At 43.9% G+C, this 19475-nt stretch overlaps 1 protein-coding gene across 4 annotated transcripts in view; it reads right to left on the bottom strand.

Annotated features, from left to right (window-relative positions):
- Positions 1 to 19475, bottom strand: part of LOC146353869 (ABC-type organic anion transporter ABCA8-like) — a 90457-nt gene that overhangs the window by 16789 nt on the left and 54193 nt on the right. For all 4 annotated transcript variants that reach the window (XM_084837526.1, XM_084837525.1, XM_084837524.1 and 1 more), the window contains 8 exons: positions 19217 to 19387; positions 18480 to 18593; positions 16884 to 17009; positions 15209 to 15289; positions 13543 to 13634; positions 5599 to 5722; positions 4002 to 4128; positions 1597 to 1688 (listed from right to left, as the gene is read on the bottom strand). In XM_084837526.1, the coding sequence (XP_084693652.1) occupies positions 1597 to 1688; positions 4002 to 4128; positions 5599 to 5722; positions 13543 to 13634; positions 15209 to 15289; positions 16884 to 17009; positions 18480 to 18593; positions 19217 to 19387 (927 nt within the window). The remainder of the gene's footprint in view (positions 1 to 1596; positions 1689 to 4001; positions 4129 to 5598; positions 5723 to 13542; positions 13635 to 15208; positions 15290 to 16883; positions 17010 to 18479; positions 18594 to 19216; positions 19388 to 19475) is intronic.

Genomic DNA, 19475 nt, shown 5'->3' with positions numbered 1-19475 from the left:
GCAGAGCACATTAATAACATCAGAGAATCTTCAAGAGCTATTAATGGGATTATATTTCTGTTTATATAGTTTGTTTTGGTTGGAGTTTTGTACTTGGGGCTCACTGAGAAGCATGGTGCTTTTAGGAAAATGCTGCTGGCCAATATGAATGTGGATGGATGCACTGACATCACCAAGTAGGGGAAGAACTAGAAAATATAAGACTAAGAGCCAAACTAGATGTGACATGAAATGCATGTAAGCATTTAACATGCCCAACTTCTGTTCTTTAAATAGCACCTGTGGAAGGGATGAGGAAATCAGGATCATGACCACTGCAGTCCTGATGAAAAGTCCCTTCCGCACACACAAGCTACTATTAGCCCTGGAATGGAAGCTCCTAATGGAAGCGATCCTGGAGCTAATAGCACCTGTGGAAGGGATGAGGAAATCAGGATCACGACCACTGCAGTCCTGATGAAAAGTCCCTTCCGCACACACAAGCTACTATTAGCCCTGGAATGGAAGCTCCTAATGGAAGCGATCCTGGAGCTAACAGCTGCTTCGTGGGTATTTTTCACTAGACTGCAGCATGGGGGAAAGAATTAAACCTCCCTCCCTGAGTGCTGTGGTCCTGACCCTGATCGCCTCACCATGGCTGCAATTTAAACAACAAACATCAGGCATGTTAAGTACTTACATGCATTTAACATCACAGCTAGTTTGGCCCTAAAGGAGTGGCTGGGAAGATGGCAGGAGAAAGATTTAGAGTTGCCACGTGAAGACCTCCAAAATAAGGAACACATTGTGAGTCCATAACAATATATTATGTATGTGTGTCAGAATATTAACATTATTCTGTTAGAATACACTGTCCTTGTAATGTATTAAATAAAAGTAGATGTTTGCAGCAATTATGGATCTTGTCTTTAAAAGGAACACTGCATTTTAAGACTAAATAAGGAACAGTTCTTTGAAATGAGGAACAGCTGGTAAAGCTAGAAAGGTTATAGGCTGAAAGGAATTAGGAACTGTGTTGGAAAGGCAGAAAGAGGAAGATATTTGTGCACCTATCCTGTTTAGAAGTACTATAAGTACTTTACAGAGGAAAGGTTTAATAGAAGCTGAGAGAAAAAAGCTACAAAGAACTTTTTCTGTTCACTCTTCCAGCAAATAATGCCAGTGGAGGACTGATATACAGAGGTTTGTTTATAGCATCTAATATATATCTTTATGTTTTCTGTTATGTTAATGTAGTTCTAATGAATTTCATAGTATTATTTTGCTAAGTTAGATAAATAGTTCCATGATGAAATGATAAACAAGATAAATAGAAAGACCTTCTAAAAAATTCATTAAAGTGATCAGGTTCTGCTTAGACAGAATAGCATGAACTGTAGATTGAGCATATTGTACTTTGTATCTGAAAGCTAATTGCTTGTCATTAATGCAATATAAAACATTTCAGGAACTCCTGAACATCCTCCCAGGGAAGTGTGTATAGGGGTACAGCCTGATGTAATAATATGTTTTTATACAGACTGATGTATATTTAATGTAATATTAATTGATTTTCTATTTGAATGTAATTTTCTATTCAAAAATAGGCACACCTACCTGTCCAGCAGTTGGATCTGTGTCTCCTGTTATAATATTCATTGTTGTACTTTTACCAGCTCCATTGGGCCCTAGGAGCCCTAAAACTTCCCCTAGAACAAACACATACCAGGTCTTTTTAGTAAGGATAGTAGTACACCATACTGAAGAAAGGAAAGGAAATGTTGGCATGAAAATAGACGTATAAGAAATAAACCTTTAACATCAGATGCTTTAGTGATCGCCACTGTTTTTTTTTTATCTCAATGTTTCCATGAACGGAAATGAGCATCATACCAAGCCTGCGCTGTTATTCATGCTTATGACTCCCGAGGAAACATGCGTATTACTGTGCTGCATGGCCGTTGCTGTCGGAGGGCTTTGGGTAATTGTTTTGACTATTGCCTTATCCATAGATCACAGCAATTATAAGGGGGAAAGGGGCAAAAATGACACCAGGTGTCTGCTCCTGGCCCAGCTAGGCTGGCTTTGTTTTGCTTTAAGGGCATGGTCTTTAACATATTGTGCTACCTCCAGTACCAGAGCCAGTAAGCCTGTGTGCACCAGGAACATGGGCGGGAGGGTGCTCTTTTGCTCATGTCCTGCTTGTGGGTTCCTGGTCGACAGCTGGTTGGCCACTGTGGGGACAGAATGCTGGACCAGATGGACCCTTGGTCTGATCCCGCAGGGCTCTTCTTATGTTCTTATATTAATGAACAAGAGGTAGCTGCTGAAACTACTAAAATACAAATCTATTAAAATAAACAAATACACAAAATATAAGGCACAATATGGTATAAGGACAAGATTACAAAAAATGAGGGAGTATACACAAATATATGTGAAAAGTACACAGCACACACAGTAATAGGAATGTATGGAACAATAAACCAGATAATAAGAACTTAGCAGGAATCTTTTTCTGGCTTTTTATAATGAAAACAGCTCTTCTTTTCCTAACTGTTGCAACCACAGAAGAGGGTCAGGACTCAGGAGGGAGAAATGCCCACAGCAAGCCAAGTCAGCTAGAAGGCCTGAGAGGGTCACGTTGCTGAAAGGGTTTTTCAAGGTAGGATGCGAAGCATTTTTGCCTCCGTCGTTCCACCTGCCCTGCCCAATCTCAGAGCGCACGATCTAAAAAACAGCAATCCCCTTGGACTGCACTCTGAATTTGAAGACACTGCTTCCCTGAACATGTTTTCTCCAAGTATGTCATTGCTTTTTTGGTTTTTCTGCAGCAGTGCTCCAGTGCAACTGTTTTGGTCATACTTTTGCAGAAGAAAAAAGAATTCCTTGATTCCCCCCACCCCCCGGCTGCTTTTCTTCATGACCCCAAGACTTAGCTTAGGCTGTACTCCTATTCCCTCTTACCTGGCAATAAGCCCCATTGAGCTCAATGGGACCTACATCCAAGTATGAATGTATAAGGCCAGATCTACACTACTGCTTTATAGTTGTATTGAAGTTCAGTGATAACTTTTGGGGCACATTACACATCCGATATACCACTTTTGTAGTGTTATTTCCTGCTTTTTATTTCACATTATCCCAAATACGGCAACAAAGGTTGTTGTGTGACCTACAATATATAAATGCACAAGAGGGATATAGCGGGATCCTAATGATATAACACAAACTGTAGATCTGACCTATGGTTGTGCTGTTAAGACCTTTCCCTCCTATTTCAGTGTCTAAGTGCACAGTCCTATGGGCTGTGCCCTCAATGATTGTAAGCCCCCCAAACACAGAGGCTTACGATCATCCTATGCAGAGCGGGAGGAGTGCCGGAGCCGATCTTCACCTCCACATCCTCCCGCCCTGTACGTGTTTTGGAGGGGGAGGGGAGGAGGCTGGAAAGGCCTCAGAACAGCTCATATCCAGGCCTCTCTAGTCTCCTCCCATCTCTGCCCACTGAAAAGCTCCCTTTTCCTTCTCTCCAAAGTTGAATTTGTGACCTTGGAGGCTAGCCGGCAGTTCTTTCTGTGCCACCGGAGAGGGGGTGGATCCCCATTTCCCCCCTCTGCAGTCGGAGCACTCTCTATGACCTTGGATTGGGGAATCTGAACTATCCTATGGCCCCTCAGATGCTGTCTGCCTTAGGATTCCTTCTACTCCAAATAAAATAAATGTTTTAATCCAATATTGATTTTTATTTTGAATCTTTGCACTGCTGCTAGGTTTTATTTTGGTTTTATTTTTGTCTTATGCTGTAGTTTTAAACTTTTATATTACTTTTTATCATTATTTTATGGTTTTCATTGTTGTCTACTGCCCAGAGAACTTTGGTTATTGGGTGGTATAGAAATGTAATAAACAAACAATAAATAAATAGGGTGAAGCATTTCTTCTGTTTAGTACAAAGCAAAGGAATTTTTTCAGGTCAGGACTTTAAAAAACAATAACAATAAATGTGTTTGCCATCTAACCTTTTTTAACACAAAAAGAGACGGTTCTAGCAGCCACTTTTTTTCCATCCTTGGCCTTCTTGAAACAGGAACAAGCCTTCCCACTTTTGTATTCCTTGTGCAGGTTGTGAACAATGATAACTGGTTTCTAAGTTGGGAGAACAAGGCAGAAGTTTCTGGTGCAATATCCAGACATAGCTGTTTCCTTTCCTCCTCCTTGGGTTTTAATTGATCAGAACAGAAGCCAAAGGAGGCCTTCCCCTTTAAACAGCATAGAAACATATGACTTCGCATTATAGGACGCTGGACTTGACACTCTGCACTTCATTGCCAGTGAAGAGAACACAAGCTGAGGGAAGAGGACTGATTAATTGCCTCAACCACTGTTCACCCTGTTACCTGGGAATCCTCACTGTTTGATTGAGACCATCTGCTGAGTGTTAACAACCTGCCAGAGAACCACCAGGCAGATGCAGCAGTGCTGATTTCTCGGCCATTTGAGGAATGTTGACCCCTTCCAGATATAAGCAGCCCTGCTGTGGGGTGGTGGCCTGTGCTGGCAAGGGTGACCCCAAAGGGGGTGCGTGTCAGGGTGTTTCTGAGCACAAGGAGTGGGATAGCAGATCAGATTCTGAAGGAGAACCACCAGACATGGGGGAGGTGTTTTCCCAGGCTAGTCCAGCCATGACTGGGCTGGCTTTTCAGGTTACAAATGCCCAGCTGGCTGAGGATGAGGGTCCCTCTTCACACACACCTGTGAGAGACAGCGAACAGAAGGAGGCGGGGTTTGGGGAGTCTGATCTAATAGATGCCAGGCGCAGGCACAGAGCAAAGAGAGAGAAGACAGTCTACCCGACTGGCCTTGTGTGAGAAGCTGTACTCAGAAGCCTCATGAGAGAGTGGGACCTCCCCCCCCCCTTAAGATAGGCTAGTGAGACTGCCTTCGGCAGGCAACTCTCGTAATTTCCTTTTGAATTCCCCTGAAGGCATTCCTTTGTGTAGACTGAGAATCACTGAGAGTTTGCATCTGTATGACCCTGTGAAGTAATGGATTAAAAGCTGTAAACTGAAGCCTCTTGTCTGTGTTTGTTATCAGCGTTGAAATAAAGTGGGGGCTAAAGGAATCCTGACAGAGCACCCTTTTGGGTTGCCATGAGGATGAGGGCACCCCCTCTTTTTAGCTTGAAGCTCTTTGACTTTAGAGGCCTGGAGTTCGTTGCAACAGGTGAAATTGAGTGAGCTATCTAATACTATGGCTACTCCTCTAGATCTGGAGATCAAGGAGCTGTGAATTGTTTTCCAAACCAAGTATGCTGTAATAATTTACTAATTTTGTGTTTGTGCTGTGCTTATTGAAGCACTTTTAAGAGCTCTGCCCATCTTGCTGACCCTCCATGTAGAGCAGGTCTTGGACTCCTTGGAGGTCTTGGACTGCTGCAATTCTCTTCCTTCATTGAGCCTCACTACCCATCTGCAAGTACCTGTGCAGTGTCAGAGGTTTCAGCACTAGGGCCTTTGAGCCCTATCAGATTTTATGCCACTATGGTGCTTTGTAGGATTAGAGATTTCATTATACTTCATAAGGAAATCATTGAAAGGCACCATAATTCTGCTTTACCTCTTCCTGATTTGCAGAGGCCAGAGCACTTTGAGCTCTTTCTCTTTCATCTAGAACATCTCTGTCATAATCTTCATTAGGCTCTTCAGGATTCTGGTGGCTGCCCTTTCTCTGTGGAGAGATCCTAAAGATCAAAGACATCACAAAGAGTTTGAAAGCACTGCATACCAAGGAGTAAATGTTGGTTTCAGTTAGGAAATCAGTGAATGGTTCATAATAAAGCTAGGAAAAGGAAAGGTTCCTCCTGTGCAAGCACCGAATCATAGCTGACTCCTAGAGGAATGCCGCTTTCACTGGCGTTTTCATGGCAGACTGTAGTGGGGTAGTTTGCCATTGCCTTCCCCAGTCGTGACTACCTTTCCCCCAGCAAGCTGCGTACTCATTTTACTGACCTCGGAAGGATGGAAGGCTGAGTCATCCTGAGCCGGCTACCCGAGACCCGGCTTCCGCTGGGATCGAACTCAGGTCATAGGGAGAGTTTCAGCTGCAATACTGCCGCCTACCACTCTATGCAAACATACAGTTGAGAAAATCCTGCCCTTACAGAATTCCATTATCTTCTTTTGTGGAAAAGTATCTTCCAAAACAAGCAATCTTACATTTGGGGCTAGGCAGAAATCTCTGTATGAGTAATAGTGAAGGTTTTGTATATTTTTCTAGTTATACTGTGATTTATGAATATCATTTTACTATTTGTAAAATCAACCACTAAACTTGGGGGGTGATGGAATATTCTGCCTATGAGGTTAATTTGACTCCTACTTTATGAAAAGTTAATTTGACTCATACCTTAGGAGATATATGTGAAAAGAGTTGCATTTAGTTTCCTTTCCCCAATATAGTAGTTTAACAACAAAATAATATGCTGATACTTTCTTTCAGAGCTGTGTCCAAAGAATAAGGATGTGTTATATATAATCCACCACCTAAAATTAACAATTCACAAAAACTACAAGGTTGTTTGTAAATTCTTCAATTTCTTATTTCTTAAAAACCACAAAACACATTACCATATGGCCAAACCCCTTAAGTGTATCAACCAGTGCAAGCCCTGGTAAAATGAAGAGCAATACAAGCTATGATTCCTAAGATATGGAAGAAAAAATTGGAAAACTAGCAATTAAACAAAACCAGAACATGTGAATGGAACATTGGTACTTACAGAGAAGGTTCTTTCTGGGTTGGTGCGTGGAAGGCATCCCAGAATGGGTTATCTCCCCCTATCACCCAAGAAAAGCAGAGACCATGTGACTAAAACTTTTGTATATTCTATGGTTCTCAGGCTCCTCCTTGACAGTTCCATCCATGGCTATAGCTCAGAATAAAAGGGTACAGGTTGATCTCATGGTTGGCATAAATGTTAGATACATAAAGGAACAGAAAATATGGTAACACAGTTAGCGATGTGCCATAAGAAGGTCTGATCAGTGGATGCAGAAGCAGATATCCATGGTGACAAGGTAAGAGACTCAGTAAATGCTGTAGAGTGTGGTTGGGATGCCTTCCGCACACCAACCCAGAAAGAACCTTCTTAGTAAGTACCAATGTTCTGTTCTCCAGGTTGGTGTGAGGAAGGCATTGCACAATGGGATATGCTAAAGCTAACTTCCAATTAGGGTGGGAGTATAATTTCAAGCAAATTTAATTTAGAGTTTGCTAAGAGGACCTTTTGTGGCAGGTTCCTTGGTGGTATTGTTTTAAGCGCTTCAAATGAGGATTTGAGTAGTGTTGAGAGGACAACCTGTAAGTTCCATGAGGGAACTCTATGGACTGTAGGGGGACTTATAAGCGATACTCCACGGAGGAATCTTTTTAAGTGAGGATGCGAGCTTAGTGGTGGTCATCCTGGTTTGGAGAGCACCAACAATATGGCTGCTGTTTGTCTGCATAATGTGCCTGGCTTAGGACCCATGTCGAGTCCTTCTTGTAGAAAGGCTAAGAGCTCCTGCATTTCTTTCTCCTGCTCCATCTTTAAGATTATTTCATGTTGTCTCATAGATCCATGTTGTGGACCCTCTACAGGATGCCAGTAGGGTGTTTATGGTAGAATCTGCATAGCCTATGTTAGTGTAAATTGTCCTTTCAGTAGCCAGGCAGCTAGCTGGAGCCATTGTGGGTCTGGGTGGAGAATTGGATGGATCCTGAGACAGGATGTCTGACTTCAGTGGCAGAACACATGGTCCTTGCTGAGCTAGGGCTAAGATTTCTGAGAACTATGGTCTGCAGGGCCAGTAGGGGGCTATTAGGACTACTGTTACTCCTTTTCTGATCTTTTGCAGCACTCTGGCTAGGAGTGGAAATGGAGGGAAGACATAGAGTTTTTCCCTTGGCCAGTTGGTGTTCAATGTGTCTACTCCTTCAGTTCCATAAGAGTGGAATCTTGAAAGGAAATTTGGGAGTTTGTGATTGAGTTGGGAGGTGAATAGGTCCAGAGTTAGTGGGCTAAATTGTTTCTGGATTTCCTTGAAGATTGCAGGGTGGAGGCTTCATTCCCCTGGATCTATTTGTTGTCGACTCAGGATATCCACGGTGCAATTCAGTATTCCTTTGATGTGTTGTGCTGTGATGGGGGCTAAGTTCCACTTGGCCCAAAGCAGCATGGTCTGGGCTTCTAAATGGAGAGAGTATGATTTGGTCCCACCTTGATGATTTATGTGTGCCGTGGCCATGGTGTTTTCTGTCCTTATGAGGACTTGGGATTGTTGTAGTTGATGGGAGAAGTGTTTCAGGGCTCTCAGATCTAGCCAGCTGATGCTGTGTCTTTTTTCTCATGCATGCCATTTGCCTTGAGTCCGTTGGATGTTGCAGTGGGCTCCCCAGCCCTCGAAGCTAGCATCTGTTGTCAGTAGGGATGGCGGAGAATTCCGCCATGGATTCCAGTGAGTAAAAATATTTACGTAGGCTAGAACAGCGAAGAATAAAGGAACACAAATAGCGTCCACTGTGCTATTTGCGTTCCCCCCTTTTTTTTGCCGTTTTATCTTACGTAAATATTTATGTAATATAAATGGGCGAAAAATAGGGAACACAAATGGTGCCATTGTAGCCGCCGCCATTTGCATACGCTGCATTTTTGTGTGTGTTTTTTTAGGTTAGCCATGATAGGCTACGTAAATTCTTATGTAGCCTATCACGGCTGCCTGGCTGGACACAAATGGTGGCTGCTATGGCAGCTGCCATTTGTGTCCGCAGCAGCCTGTCCACAGCTGGAAATCCGACTGCAGGTGGCTCTGGCTGGCTGCTCCGCGGACTGGCTGCAGAGCAGAGCCGGCCGTCGAGGATTCCGGGGGGAGGAGCGGATCGCCTCCCCCCCCGTCGAGGATTCCGGGGGGAGGGATGGCGCGCCTCCCCCCCCATCGCGAAAGATTCCGCAAAAAGGTTAGTCAGTTTCGTACATCCCTAGTTGTCAGTAAGATTTTGGTTGGTTACTGTAAGGGGATGCTTTTCTGTAGGTTCTGAGATTGCCACCAGCAGAGGGAAGTTTTGACATGGTGAGGTAGATGTACTGCACGGTGGTCCTTCAGTGGAATCTGGGCTTAGAAGGGAAACAGGAACCAGTGCAGTGGCAGGAATGAAACCTGGCCCATGGCATGATGCCTAGGCATGATATCATTAGGCCTAATAGGCACGCTAGTTCTATCAGATCTGTTGTTTATTGAAGTTGGAGGTTCTTTGATAGAGTTTAGAGCTTGAGCATTCTTTCCAGAGAGATGAATAAGTATCCCCTGGAGGTGTCGATTGGTGCTCCTAGGTGTAGGAGAGACTGAAGGAGAGTCAGGTAACTCTTCTTGTTTATTACAAATCCATGACTTTCAAGGCAGTTGATCGTCAGGTTCAGGTCCTGTAAGGCTTTGTGACTGGTGGGAGACTTGAGGAGTACATCATTCATATATGGGTAGATGTGTGTTCCTTTGAGATGAAGATGAGTTACCAGGGACACCAAGATCTTAGTGAAACCCTGGGAGCTGAGCTTAGACTAAATGGCATTGCTTTCTATTGGAAATAGTGGTTTTGGTATGCGAAGTGAAGAAACCTTCTGTGATGTGGTGCTATTGGGATGTGGAGGTAGGCCTCCATCAGGTCGACTGACATCAGGAACTCTCCTTTGTGAAGGGCTTCTCTGAAGGTTTGCAGTGTTTCCATACACAATTGTCTGTACTTGACATACTTGTTGAGATGTTTGAGGTCCAGTACAGATCTCCATCCTCTGTCTCGTTTTGGCACAACGAAGAAGTTGGAGTAGATGCCTTTGTATTTTTCTTGTGGTAGTACTGCTTCTATTGCTCCTATTTGTAGTAGGTATTAAATGTCTTTGGTTATGGCGTGTCTCTTGACAGTTAATCATGATGTTGGTGAAGAAATGACCTTGGGAGAGGGTTCTTTTCAGAATTCTATGTTGTTGTTGTTGCTGCTGTTGCTAATGGTGACTAGGACTCAGCGATCCTATGTGGATTGTTCCCATGCTGTGTGGAAGTGCTGGAGACTTACTCCATGGATGGTCTCCTGGCATTGTTGCCAGCCTGGTTTAGAGGACTGGAAAGAAGAGGTTGGTCTGGCAGAGTAGCTGGAAGAGGTGGCAGTCCTGGGCTGGAAGCACAATCTGGACCATGCTGGTTTTGGGAATCTGCAACTTTTCGACCAAAAAGATGATTGGTTAGTATTCCTGAAGAAGAGAAAGAGTAAGTTCTGCTTAAGGATTTTTTCTTCTCTTCTGGATGAGGAAAGCATGACCTGTTCTTTGTCATTGATATCTATAAGGACTTGTTTTAAGGCTTTCTCTCTGAACAGATGTGTTCCTGTGGAGGAGAGGCAACTAAATTTGCTCTGGAAGCATTATCTACATTCCAGTGTTTGAGCCAGATGGAGTGCTGAGCTGCTGTAGTAGCTGCCATAGAGTGGGCAATAAATGGAAGGGCATCTTGTGTAGCCTCAGCTAAGAGGGCAAAGGACTTAGAGAGCTTTACTAGGCTCCTGTATAAGGAAGTCTGCTTTATTTCTTTATTATTCATTATGTCTTCCACCCACAGAATAGAAACCCTGGCAAAATAGGAGGTGACAGCTGAGACTCTTAGTTGTAATGCTGATGCTTCATGGGCTTTCTTCAATGCAGCATCAGACTTTATTTCCCCCTGATCTTTAAGGGGAGCATCCCTGTCTTTGGCCATTATTGACCCTGAGAGTAGTGCTGCTACTGGAGCATCTACCAGGGGTGTTTTAAGTTCTTTCATAATGTCGTGTGGAGGTGTGTAGAGTTTTTGAGCAATATTAGCACCCTTCTTACTTAAAGAGGTGATTTCCACTCTTCCTTTATTATCTTTCTGAAAGAATTAGGAAAAGATACCTCTCTAGTCACAGGTTTGAGTTCTGGGGACATCATCGCTACTCTAGATAATGGATGTTTTTCTCTCTCTTTCTGCAGGGTTAATGGCTTGGGAAGAAATTGCTTTGGGTAATAAAGGCAACAATTCATCTTTGTTAAAGAATCTATCAGATGAATTCTCCTCAACCATTTCTATGTCTGATCACCACCTCTCCTCCCCACCTGAATCGAGTTCCTGATGGGAATGCATGGATGAATCACTGTCTGGGTGATGCTCAGTAAAAATAGTCTGTTTTTATTATTGTATCCCACGGCTATGGAACGTGGGTCTGGTGAACCTTCCCTTGAGTCTTCAGAGGAATGAGGGCTGGCAATAGTACTAGGCTGACTTGGCTGTGGATTTTTATCCTTAGTTTTATCCTTCATTTTATTTTTATTTCTAGAGTTTGGAGGAGGGGAGAAAGAACACTAAGAGGTGTGCAAGTTGTGGTTATGCTTTGCCACCCATCCTGTTCCTAAATTTTGTTTGTCTAAGAGGTGATCGGTTAAATTATCCAGCACAGCTTTTGTGAGCTGGGAGAGAACTGAGTCATTTAGTTGAGAAATGTCATTAATAGTGGAAGTATTCCCTTGCCTAAAAGTAGAAGTGATGGGGGGAGGGTAAGTTTCACTTTGGTGATGTGGATTGCAACTGCTATCTAAAATGGCCACCTGCTTAATTTGGTGGGAAGCTTCCCAGTGGGAAGGGAAAGGTGCCCTCAATCTCACCCTAGCCATTTCAGCTTCTGGCTGTTTCACCTTCTTGTTGAGCTGATTTCTCTTCCTCCGAGTCCAAGTGTCGGCTGATGGCTGGCTCTGCCTTGTCTCAGGAGAGGGAGGTGTGGCCCGAAGACTCAGGCACCCCGACAGCCTCGACCTCAGCCACCTCTTTCCTGGCTGTAATGAGGCTTCTGTGATCTTTGCCAAGACTCAGCATATGCTTGCAGGCTGGTGATCTTGCTTCCCCTTCTCTCTTCTAGGGATATACGAAATGACTTACCTGTTTCGTTCCGTGACATCCGCGGTGGGCGGGAGGTGCTCTGCCCTCCCCCCGAAATCCTCGCTGGCCGGCTCTGCTCCATGGCGACTCCGTGGATCTGCTGGCTGGGGCCACCCGCAGCGACATCCGGCTGCTGCTGGGCTGCACAGGGATTCAAATGGTGGCTGCCGCAGCAGCCGCCATTTGCGTCCCTTTTTTTTGCCGTGAATACGCCGTGAATAAATATTTACGTAGCCTATCACAGTGAAAAAAAGGGAACGCAAATGGTAGTGGCTACAGCGGCCGCCATTTGTGTTCCCTTTTTTGCTGTGATAAGCTACGTAAATACTTATGTAGCCTATCACGGCCTCCGCAGGGACGCAAACGGCGTCCCTGCATTAGCTGTGATAGGCTACATAAGTATTTACGTAGCCTATCACTGGAAAAATTATGAAGCGAATGGCGGCCGCAGAAGCAGCCGCCATTCGCAAAGCAGCGCGAACGGCACCAGGTAGGTGCTCTGTTTCGCGCACTTTTCGCAGGGTGGTGGGGTGGTGGGGCGGGGGGCTTCGTTCCGCCACGGATTTCAGGGGGCCGAATGCACTGGCATTCGGCCTCACTGAGATCCATGGTGGAATTCTCTGCCATCCCTACTCTCTTCCCAGTCTGTGAAATTGCTCTCCTGCTGTGAGGTGAGGACAATCAGTCTTTTGTCTTTCAGTGGTCTCCTAATGATCCAGAGATGTGTGATTGTTTTGTTCTTTCTTGCAGCCTTACAGGCATTTTTGCTAGAGGGGCAATGAAGAAGAAGGAAGGCAGAGCAGAGAAACAGAAGAAGACTGGATTGGGGGGGGGGGTTGTTTAAAGAGGAAGGAATTAATGAGGACATTTTAAGAGGTAAGAAAGATTCTAAAAATTAAAAAAGACTTTGAAGACAGCAGAGGTTTTAAATAGGACGAGGCGAAAGTTAGCTTTGTCCTGGGCGAAAAGCAGGGACAAGCCAGCAAGGAGCCTGGGACCAAGAGAACACTCAAAAGTTTAAGAGCATTTCTACACCAGCCTAAAATCCCGCATTTAAAAAGGGGCTTTCTGCTTCCATTTTAAATGCAGGATCACAACAACTCCCTTTACACGCACTTCCTTTCCCCACTCCCATTTCTCCCTTCTTCTCCCCCTTATCTGAGTCTTCCATATGTGTCATTGATCTCACTCCTCTTCTTGCGGCTTTTCCTCTTTTCACGGAGGGGAATTTTTAAAAAATTTTTCCTCATTATCTCCGATCTATTTATAAAGGGAGTAAACGTCATTCACTCCCTTTTTAGTGTAGGAGATGCCCTGGAAGTTCCCAGCATCATCTAAAGGGTCCGCAAACTTCCGTGAGTGAGCAGTCTCAATAGCAGGATAAAAGCTCTGTGTGAGGACTTAGTGATCCTGCTTTTCCTGGGCGACAGGGGGAAGATAACTCATTGTGGGATGCCTTCCTCACACCAACTTGGAGAATATCAACATGCTATATGTTTACAAGTAATTATTTCAGAAGAACAGCAGGAACATTTTTGCATTACTTTGTTTGTCTGCATAAGCATCTGGATGTGGGTGAACAAACCTAAAGACAGGATCTCTTCTCATAACGGGCTTGCCATATTTCATCACCAAATAGCGAAGTAAAAAAATGAGAACTACACTGTGGATGTAAGGCTAGATAAAAACAGAAACAGAATTTATATTCAATAATCAATAATCAATTTAATTTAATCAATTAAATTTAATCTCTATAATCAATTTAATTTAATATATTTATATCTGTGCTTGGTTAAATTTCTTTATAGTTAAGGAATGTATGAAATTTCATGGCAGAGTTAGTCATATGCATATACAGATGGTTTTCTTCCATTCATAACCACAGTGCTCACTGTGATTGGCCCTCCCATGAGCCACGCTGCCACTGCATTTCCCAACCTGCCCATTCGCTGCAGAGCACTGCGGAACTCAATCACACAATGGGTACACATCCTATCAGCTTCCCCTTGATTTCAACAGGGGACCTAGCTGGTTTTCTCCTCCTTGTATCCTCAGTGTTTTCCATTCTATCGGCATGGCCATTTTATGGCATTCTACTACCCCTCCAAAGGATCAGACTGGCTAACTTTCAGATAGAAAGGACAAGGGTCCCCATTTTTTAAACAATAGGAAGCTCACACTGTAAGAAGCTTTTGAGTGAAGCACCAGTAACCTCTTGGAAGGCAGTAGGGTGGGAGGGGCATTTGGACTGAGTCTTGTGCTTCTCCCACTGTTCCTACTCTGCATGAGTGTGTTGATTGCAACCTAAAGAGACGTCTGCTCTCCAGCTCCTAAAATCCTTTCAAGAAGGCCTGTGTGCAGATTTCTGCTGAACCCATGACCTTGGGTCTCAAGTACTGTGATCAGAGTTCCATAGTGGAATTGGTCTTTTCCACATCCTCTTTCCCACTGCAACAATATGCACCCTCCAAACATTTCTACTGAGGGTCAAGAAACCATCCAGGACAGTTTTCTATTTGGTGCTGTGGGCCACAGATGCGAGGGGAGGGGGATCAGCAGAAATCAGAATTGTCTTCCTCTCATGCTAGGCCTCTAGTGGACCCAAGCTATGATTCCCTGCAGTAGTGCCTTCAGTTGGAAACTGGTTTCACTGAAATTGCTTGGACACATCCACATAAAGTCAGAGGTGTAATCAGGGTGTTAATACATAAACTTGTTGGCTTCCCTTTCTCTTTTCTCGCCACAACAAGATGATGAAGCATGCTAGTATTTCAGTAGTTTAGCTGAGAAAGAAACAGAGAATGAACAATAAAGGCATGGTCAAAGTAACCCCAGAAATGAGCTGGGTTTGCACAGCTGATTCCCTGTTCTCACAGCTGATTCCCTGTTCTCACAGCTGATTCCCTGTTCTCACAGCTGAATGGCACTTTGTCACAAAAGGGTATAGGCAAGCAACTGCATTGATCAGCGTGGGATTAGTTAAATGACTACAGGCTTATTGCCTGGATACAAAAGCTCAATTTTGCAACAGCAGAGCAGTGAGAGATGATTTATCAGAGGAGGATGGGAAATGTATTTCCTGATAAAACACAATGTGAAACCCACTGAACTAAAAGCTGATAGAACATGAATCAAGAGTCATATTATTTGAACTACTTCAGAGGTAATTGTTGATAGCAAGATTATGCTTTTACCACTTTGGTAAAAGATCTCTCTCTCTTATCAGTAAGAATGATGTATTCATTTCTCACCACAAAGGAAGACATCCAGAGCTGACTCTGATATGCAGCGGTTTCATAATCATCATGAACATCCCTAAAGCCAGCCATTAGCTATAAGAAAAACAGACCGATATAATGTAGATCATTCCCTCCAGTACTGAACATTGGTATGTCTGTGCTGATTAGTTCGAATATAAAACAGGCCTATCCAAAACTAAGTTAGTGGTAACTGAGTGAGTTTGCAAATTAAAAGAAAAACACTTTTATAATGCCCCAAAAGGCCCAGTGAGGTCCTAAGACCTACATAATGCTGAGTGTGTCAGTTTGCTGGGGAGCGGGGAGGGGGAATATAACATGGTTCTGGAGAGAGAGATTAGCAAATGGGCATCAAAAACTTCCACTCTCATGCTAGTTGGGGAGGTTTCAGGAGGAAGGAAAGGGAAAAGGACACTTTCCCCACTTTCCACTCACCCCCTGACCCACATATAGCAAAAAAGTACTTAGATTTAAGGCTGGCAGCCGGTTCCAAACCTGAGGCCTTGTACTGCTTGTAATAACACAGCAGCAGAAGATTTCAGGAGGGTGGTAAAGACATAATGTGTCCCTTTTCTTTTGCCCCAACATAACTCTCTGCCTCTCTCCGTGAGTTCCAAACACTGCTACAAGGCTCACGTTCCAGTCCAAAATGGCCCCTGGGCCTCTGTAAAGTTCTCTGCTCCCATATCAGATACCTAGGGAGGCAGCCAACAACCTAAGGTGCTTTCAGAACCCCAAACTCAACTTTTTATCTTGGTGCCTTGCCCACACTGCCTCGAAATGGCAGTCTTCTTTTGTACCCTTTCACATGCAGACCTAGATTACAACATACCAAACTGGGGCAGGGAGAGAAAGGCATCAGGGAAAATCCCAAGGGCAACTATTTTACCAAACAAAGGATATGCCAGGTCAGCCCTGGCCAGCAGGTCCAACCCTCTCCTGTCCAGTCCCCAGTCCAAAGTGCTAACAAGTTAAAGCCAGACTGGGATAAATTGTATGAACAGTTAGGACAGGCACATGAAGAAATGTGTGAATCGAGAAAGGAAGATTATGCATATTAAATGGAAACAGGGAGATAAGAAGGGGAGTGGGAAGAAGTAAAATAAATGTAGAATTCAAAATTTGAAACTCCCTGGCATCCTGGAATCAATAGGGAAAAAGGATTCAGTTGGAGATATGGGGCAGATTTTAATAGAACGTCTAAATTTTGATCAATCTGTTGCTGTTGGAACTGAAATGGTTATTTGCATTGGTTTCAGCAAGAGATTAAATAGACCTAGAGATATTATGGTTACTTTCTTTAAGAGTTAAGATTAAAGATGCTCTTTTACAGAGAAACCCAGGGGTGGGGGGAGACACACACACAAAGTGATGGACAGTCCTCCACTGCCAAACCTGTGTGAATTTGGGGAAACTCACACAAATCTCTCGTTTGATCACTGCTCAATTTGCAAACGTTTCCCATTTGTGCAGAGCAAGCAGCGTTCACAAACACAAACAGGAATCTGTCACGGGACAAACAGCAAGACGATGTTGGGAGAATCCTAGAGACCTCAAACATTGCACATTCGCCCAACCCTAGCAGTTAAGGGGCCAGCCGCTGCTTGCTCCACCACAGGGTGGTAGTTCCATAGAAATAGGCTGTAGATAAATTTGCACTTTAGCTTACCACTGTGAAGGAAGTTATAAAGCTTATAAGCGGATATACAGGAAGAAAAAAATTCAGAAGGTAAGCCAGGTAGGCTCCATGAGGTGAATGTGTGAATACACTGACAACGACAAAAATGAAGTTCACCTAAAATAGAACAAAAATTATCTTAAAAAAAACTCAGTTCAAACAACTTCCCCCAGTTTTCCTTTTCCATAAAGTCTATGGCTTAACACAGGGACTCCAGTCTTTTTTGGCCCATGGACATATTTGGCAATTTGAAAAAGTGCCCTCAACATCACCACAAATTGACTGCTGTAGCAGGGTGGGGAGCCAATTAAAAAAAACGTTGGAATTGTCCCTTTCTCTCTCTCTCTCTCTCTCTCTCTCTCCGCGCGCATGTGTGCGTGTGCATGAATATGCATCCTTTGTGTGTGTTACCCTCTCTGGTTTCTCTCTCTTTCTCTCTTCCTGGCTTTTTTCTCTTTTTTGTTCTCTCTCTCTCTCTCCCTCTCTCCCTCCCCCCTCTTTCTTTCCTTCTCTCTCTGGCTCATCTTTCTTTCTTTCTTTCTTTCTTTCTTTCTTTCTTTCTTTCTTTCTTTCTTCCTTCCTTCCTTCCTTCCTTCCTTCCTTCCTTCTGTCTCTCTGCCTCCTCTTCGTCTCCTTCTCTCTCTCTCTGACTCCCCTTCCTTCCTTCCTTCCTTCCTTCCTTCCTTCCTTCCTCTTCCTCTCTAGCACCTAGCTCTCAGTCAGTCTGTCTGTCTGTCTATCTGTGGTTCCTTTTTCTTTCTTTCATTCTCTCTCTGGCTCTTTTTTCTTTCCTTCCTTCTGTCTCTCTGGCTACTATTCCTTGTATTCCCCACTCTCTGGTTTCTCTTTCTTTCCACCCCAGCTCATTTATTTCTCTCTTTCTGGTCCCTGGTTCTCCCCCTTCCTTCCTTCCTTCCTTCCTTCCTTCCTTCCTTCCTTCCTTCCTTCCCTCTCTCTGTCTCTCTCTTTCTGGCCCCTCCCTCTCTCTCTGGCTTTTTCTTTCTCTCGCTGTCTGCTTTTCTTCCCATGCAACTAAATGGAGCAATTTCTCCATTCATTTGCATGGGGTGAAAAAAAGTACCTCTGCCAAAAATCAGCTGGGCGGAGGCAAAATCCCCCCCCCCCCCGAGGACCTTGCTGCCCCAAGGGTCCATGATGTAGGTGCACTTGACCCCATCCCGACCCCCAGACTGCCATTTTTCAGCAGTGGGGCTTTTGCATTCCCTACATATGCATAGTCGGAATCAATGCCATAAGCTTATATCAGAAGTGAAAATAGCTTGACAGGGGCCTCAGCCTGGCCTTGTGGGCGCAGTGGCACCCGCGGGCTCCGCGTTAGAGACTCATGGCTTGATTGTCACCCCAACTGAAACTAGGTCTAAACATGTGTGACTGCATTTGCTCAGGCTCCTCCCCCATGGCTTCCTTTTCCACTCACCCATCTGTTAACAACCCTGCTATTGGAAATCAGACTTTAGCTCCTTGGCTTTGCTTATCTTACTATATGACTGTCACACGCATTAGTGGGGCAAGAGAAACAACCTTTCAGCTGCAGGGGGTAAATCAGTGTCCTGGCAATATGCTCACCAAGATGAAGATGAATGACCAAAAACTGCTAGTATTCATTTTGTTGCGAAATAGGAAGGCAACTGTGTATAGGAGTAAGACACACGATGTGCTGTATCCAAGTAGAAATGACACCTGTTAGAAAGGAGGCCCCATATTAACGGTAAGCTAATGTTTAGGCAAAAGAAATACCATTCATTTAAGTAGCAAATATATATAATATCTTGCACTAAAAATTTATATCGGTATTATTCAAGTAATATAATAGTGGAAACCTTCCTGTGTTATTTGTTGTTAAAATCACTGTCTGAAAATGGGGGCTACCTGAGAACTAATTCACATGACCAAATGGACATTGCAAGTATTCTGGTTGAGTGAATCTGGGCTGAGGTTGGCATATAGTGATTCAAGACAGACAGGCATTGCTAGCAGGTGGCATCATATGTCACGTTGGGGGATGAGCAGGTGAATGAATCTTTAATGCTCTGGCTGATGCGATTAGTTGTGTAATGGTGTTGCCTGAGTAGATATGGAAACAGAGTGAGCATCTGCAAGGTCTGGCCCTTGGTTTGTGTCCCTGGTGAGTAGCTGTTTTAGATTAGGGGACTGTCTGTAAGCAAGAACCATTCCAGGCTCTTGAGAGGGAAAGTGACCGTTATTACTATGTGGTAATAGTTGATGTTTATAACTGAAGACTGTAAATTGTAAAAGCTGTTTCAAGACTAGTTTTTAGAAGTGATATAAACAATCATTCTTACCAAACAGAAAATTATGATGGCATTACTCTTTGCAATGGCTGATCTTAGAAACCATGGCCAAAGCACCAAAATGAGTAGAATGCAATTCAGGGGCAGATCCACCAGAGCTTGTCCACACCAATACGCAGAAGGGAAGAGTCCTGAGACCCGCAGCTGAGAGCGCGTTTTTATCTAGCAAAGAATATGACAGAAGATGGTTATACCCTTCAGTGCTCCTTCTAATTAAATGATGGTATATATGCTTAATATGAGCCAAGGT

This window comes from Heloderma suspectum, chromosome 2, assembly GCF_057233095.1.
Source record: "Heloderma suspectum isolate Gila_16-S chromosome 2, 16-S_ref, whole genome shotgun sequence".
NCBI classification, from domain to species: Eukaryota; Metazoa; Chordata; class Lepidosauria; order Squamata; family Helodermatidae; genus Heloderma; species Heloderma suspectum.
This window is presented reverse-complemented; position numbering and strand designations above follow the sequence as displayed.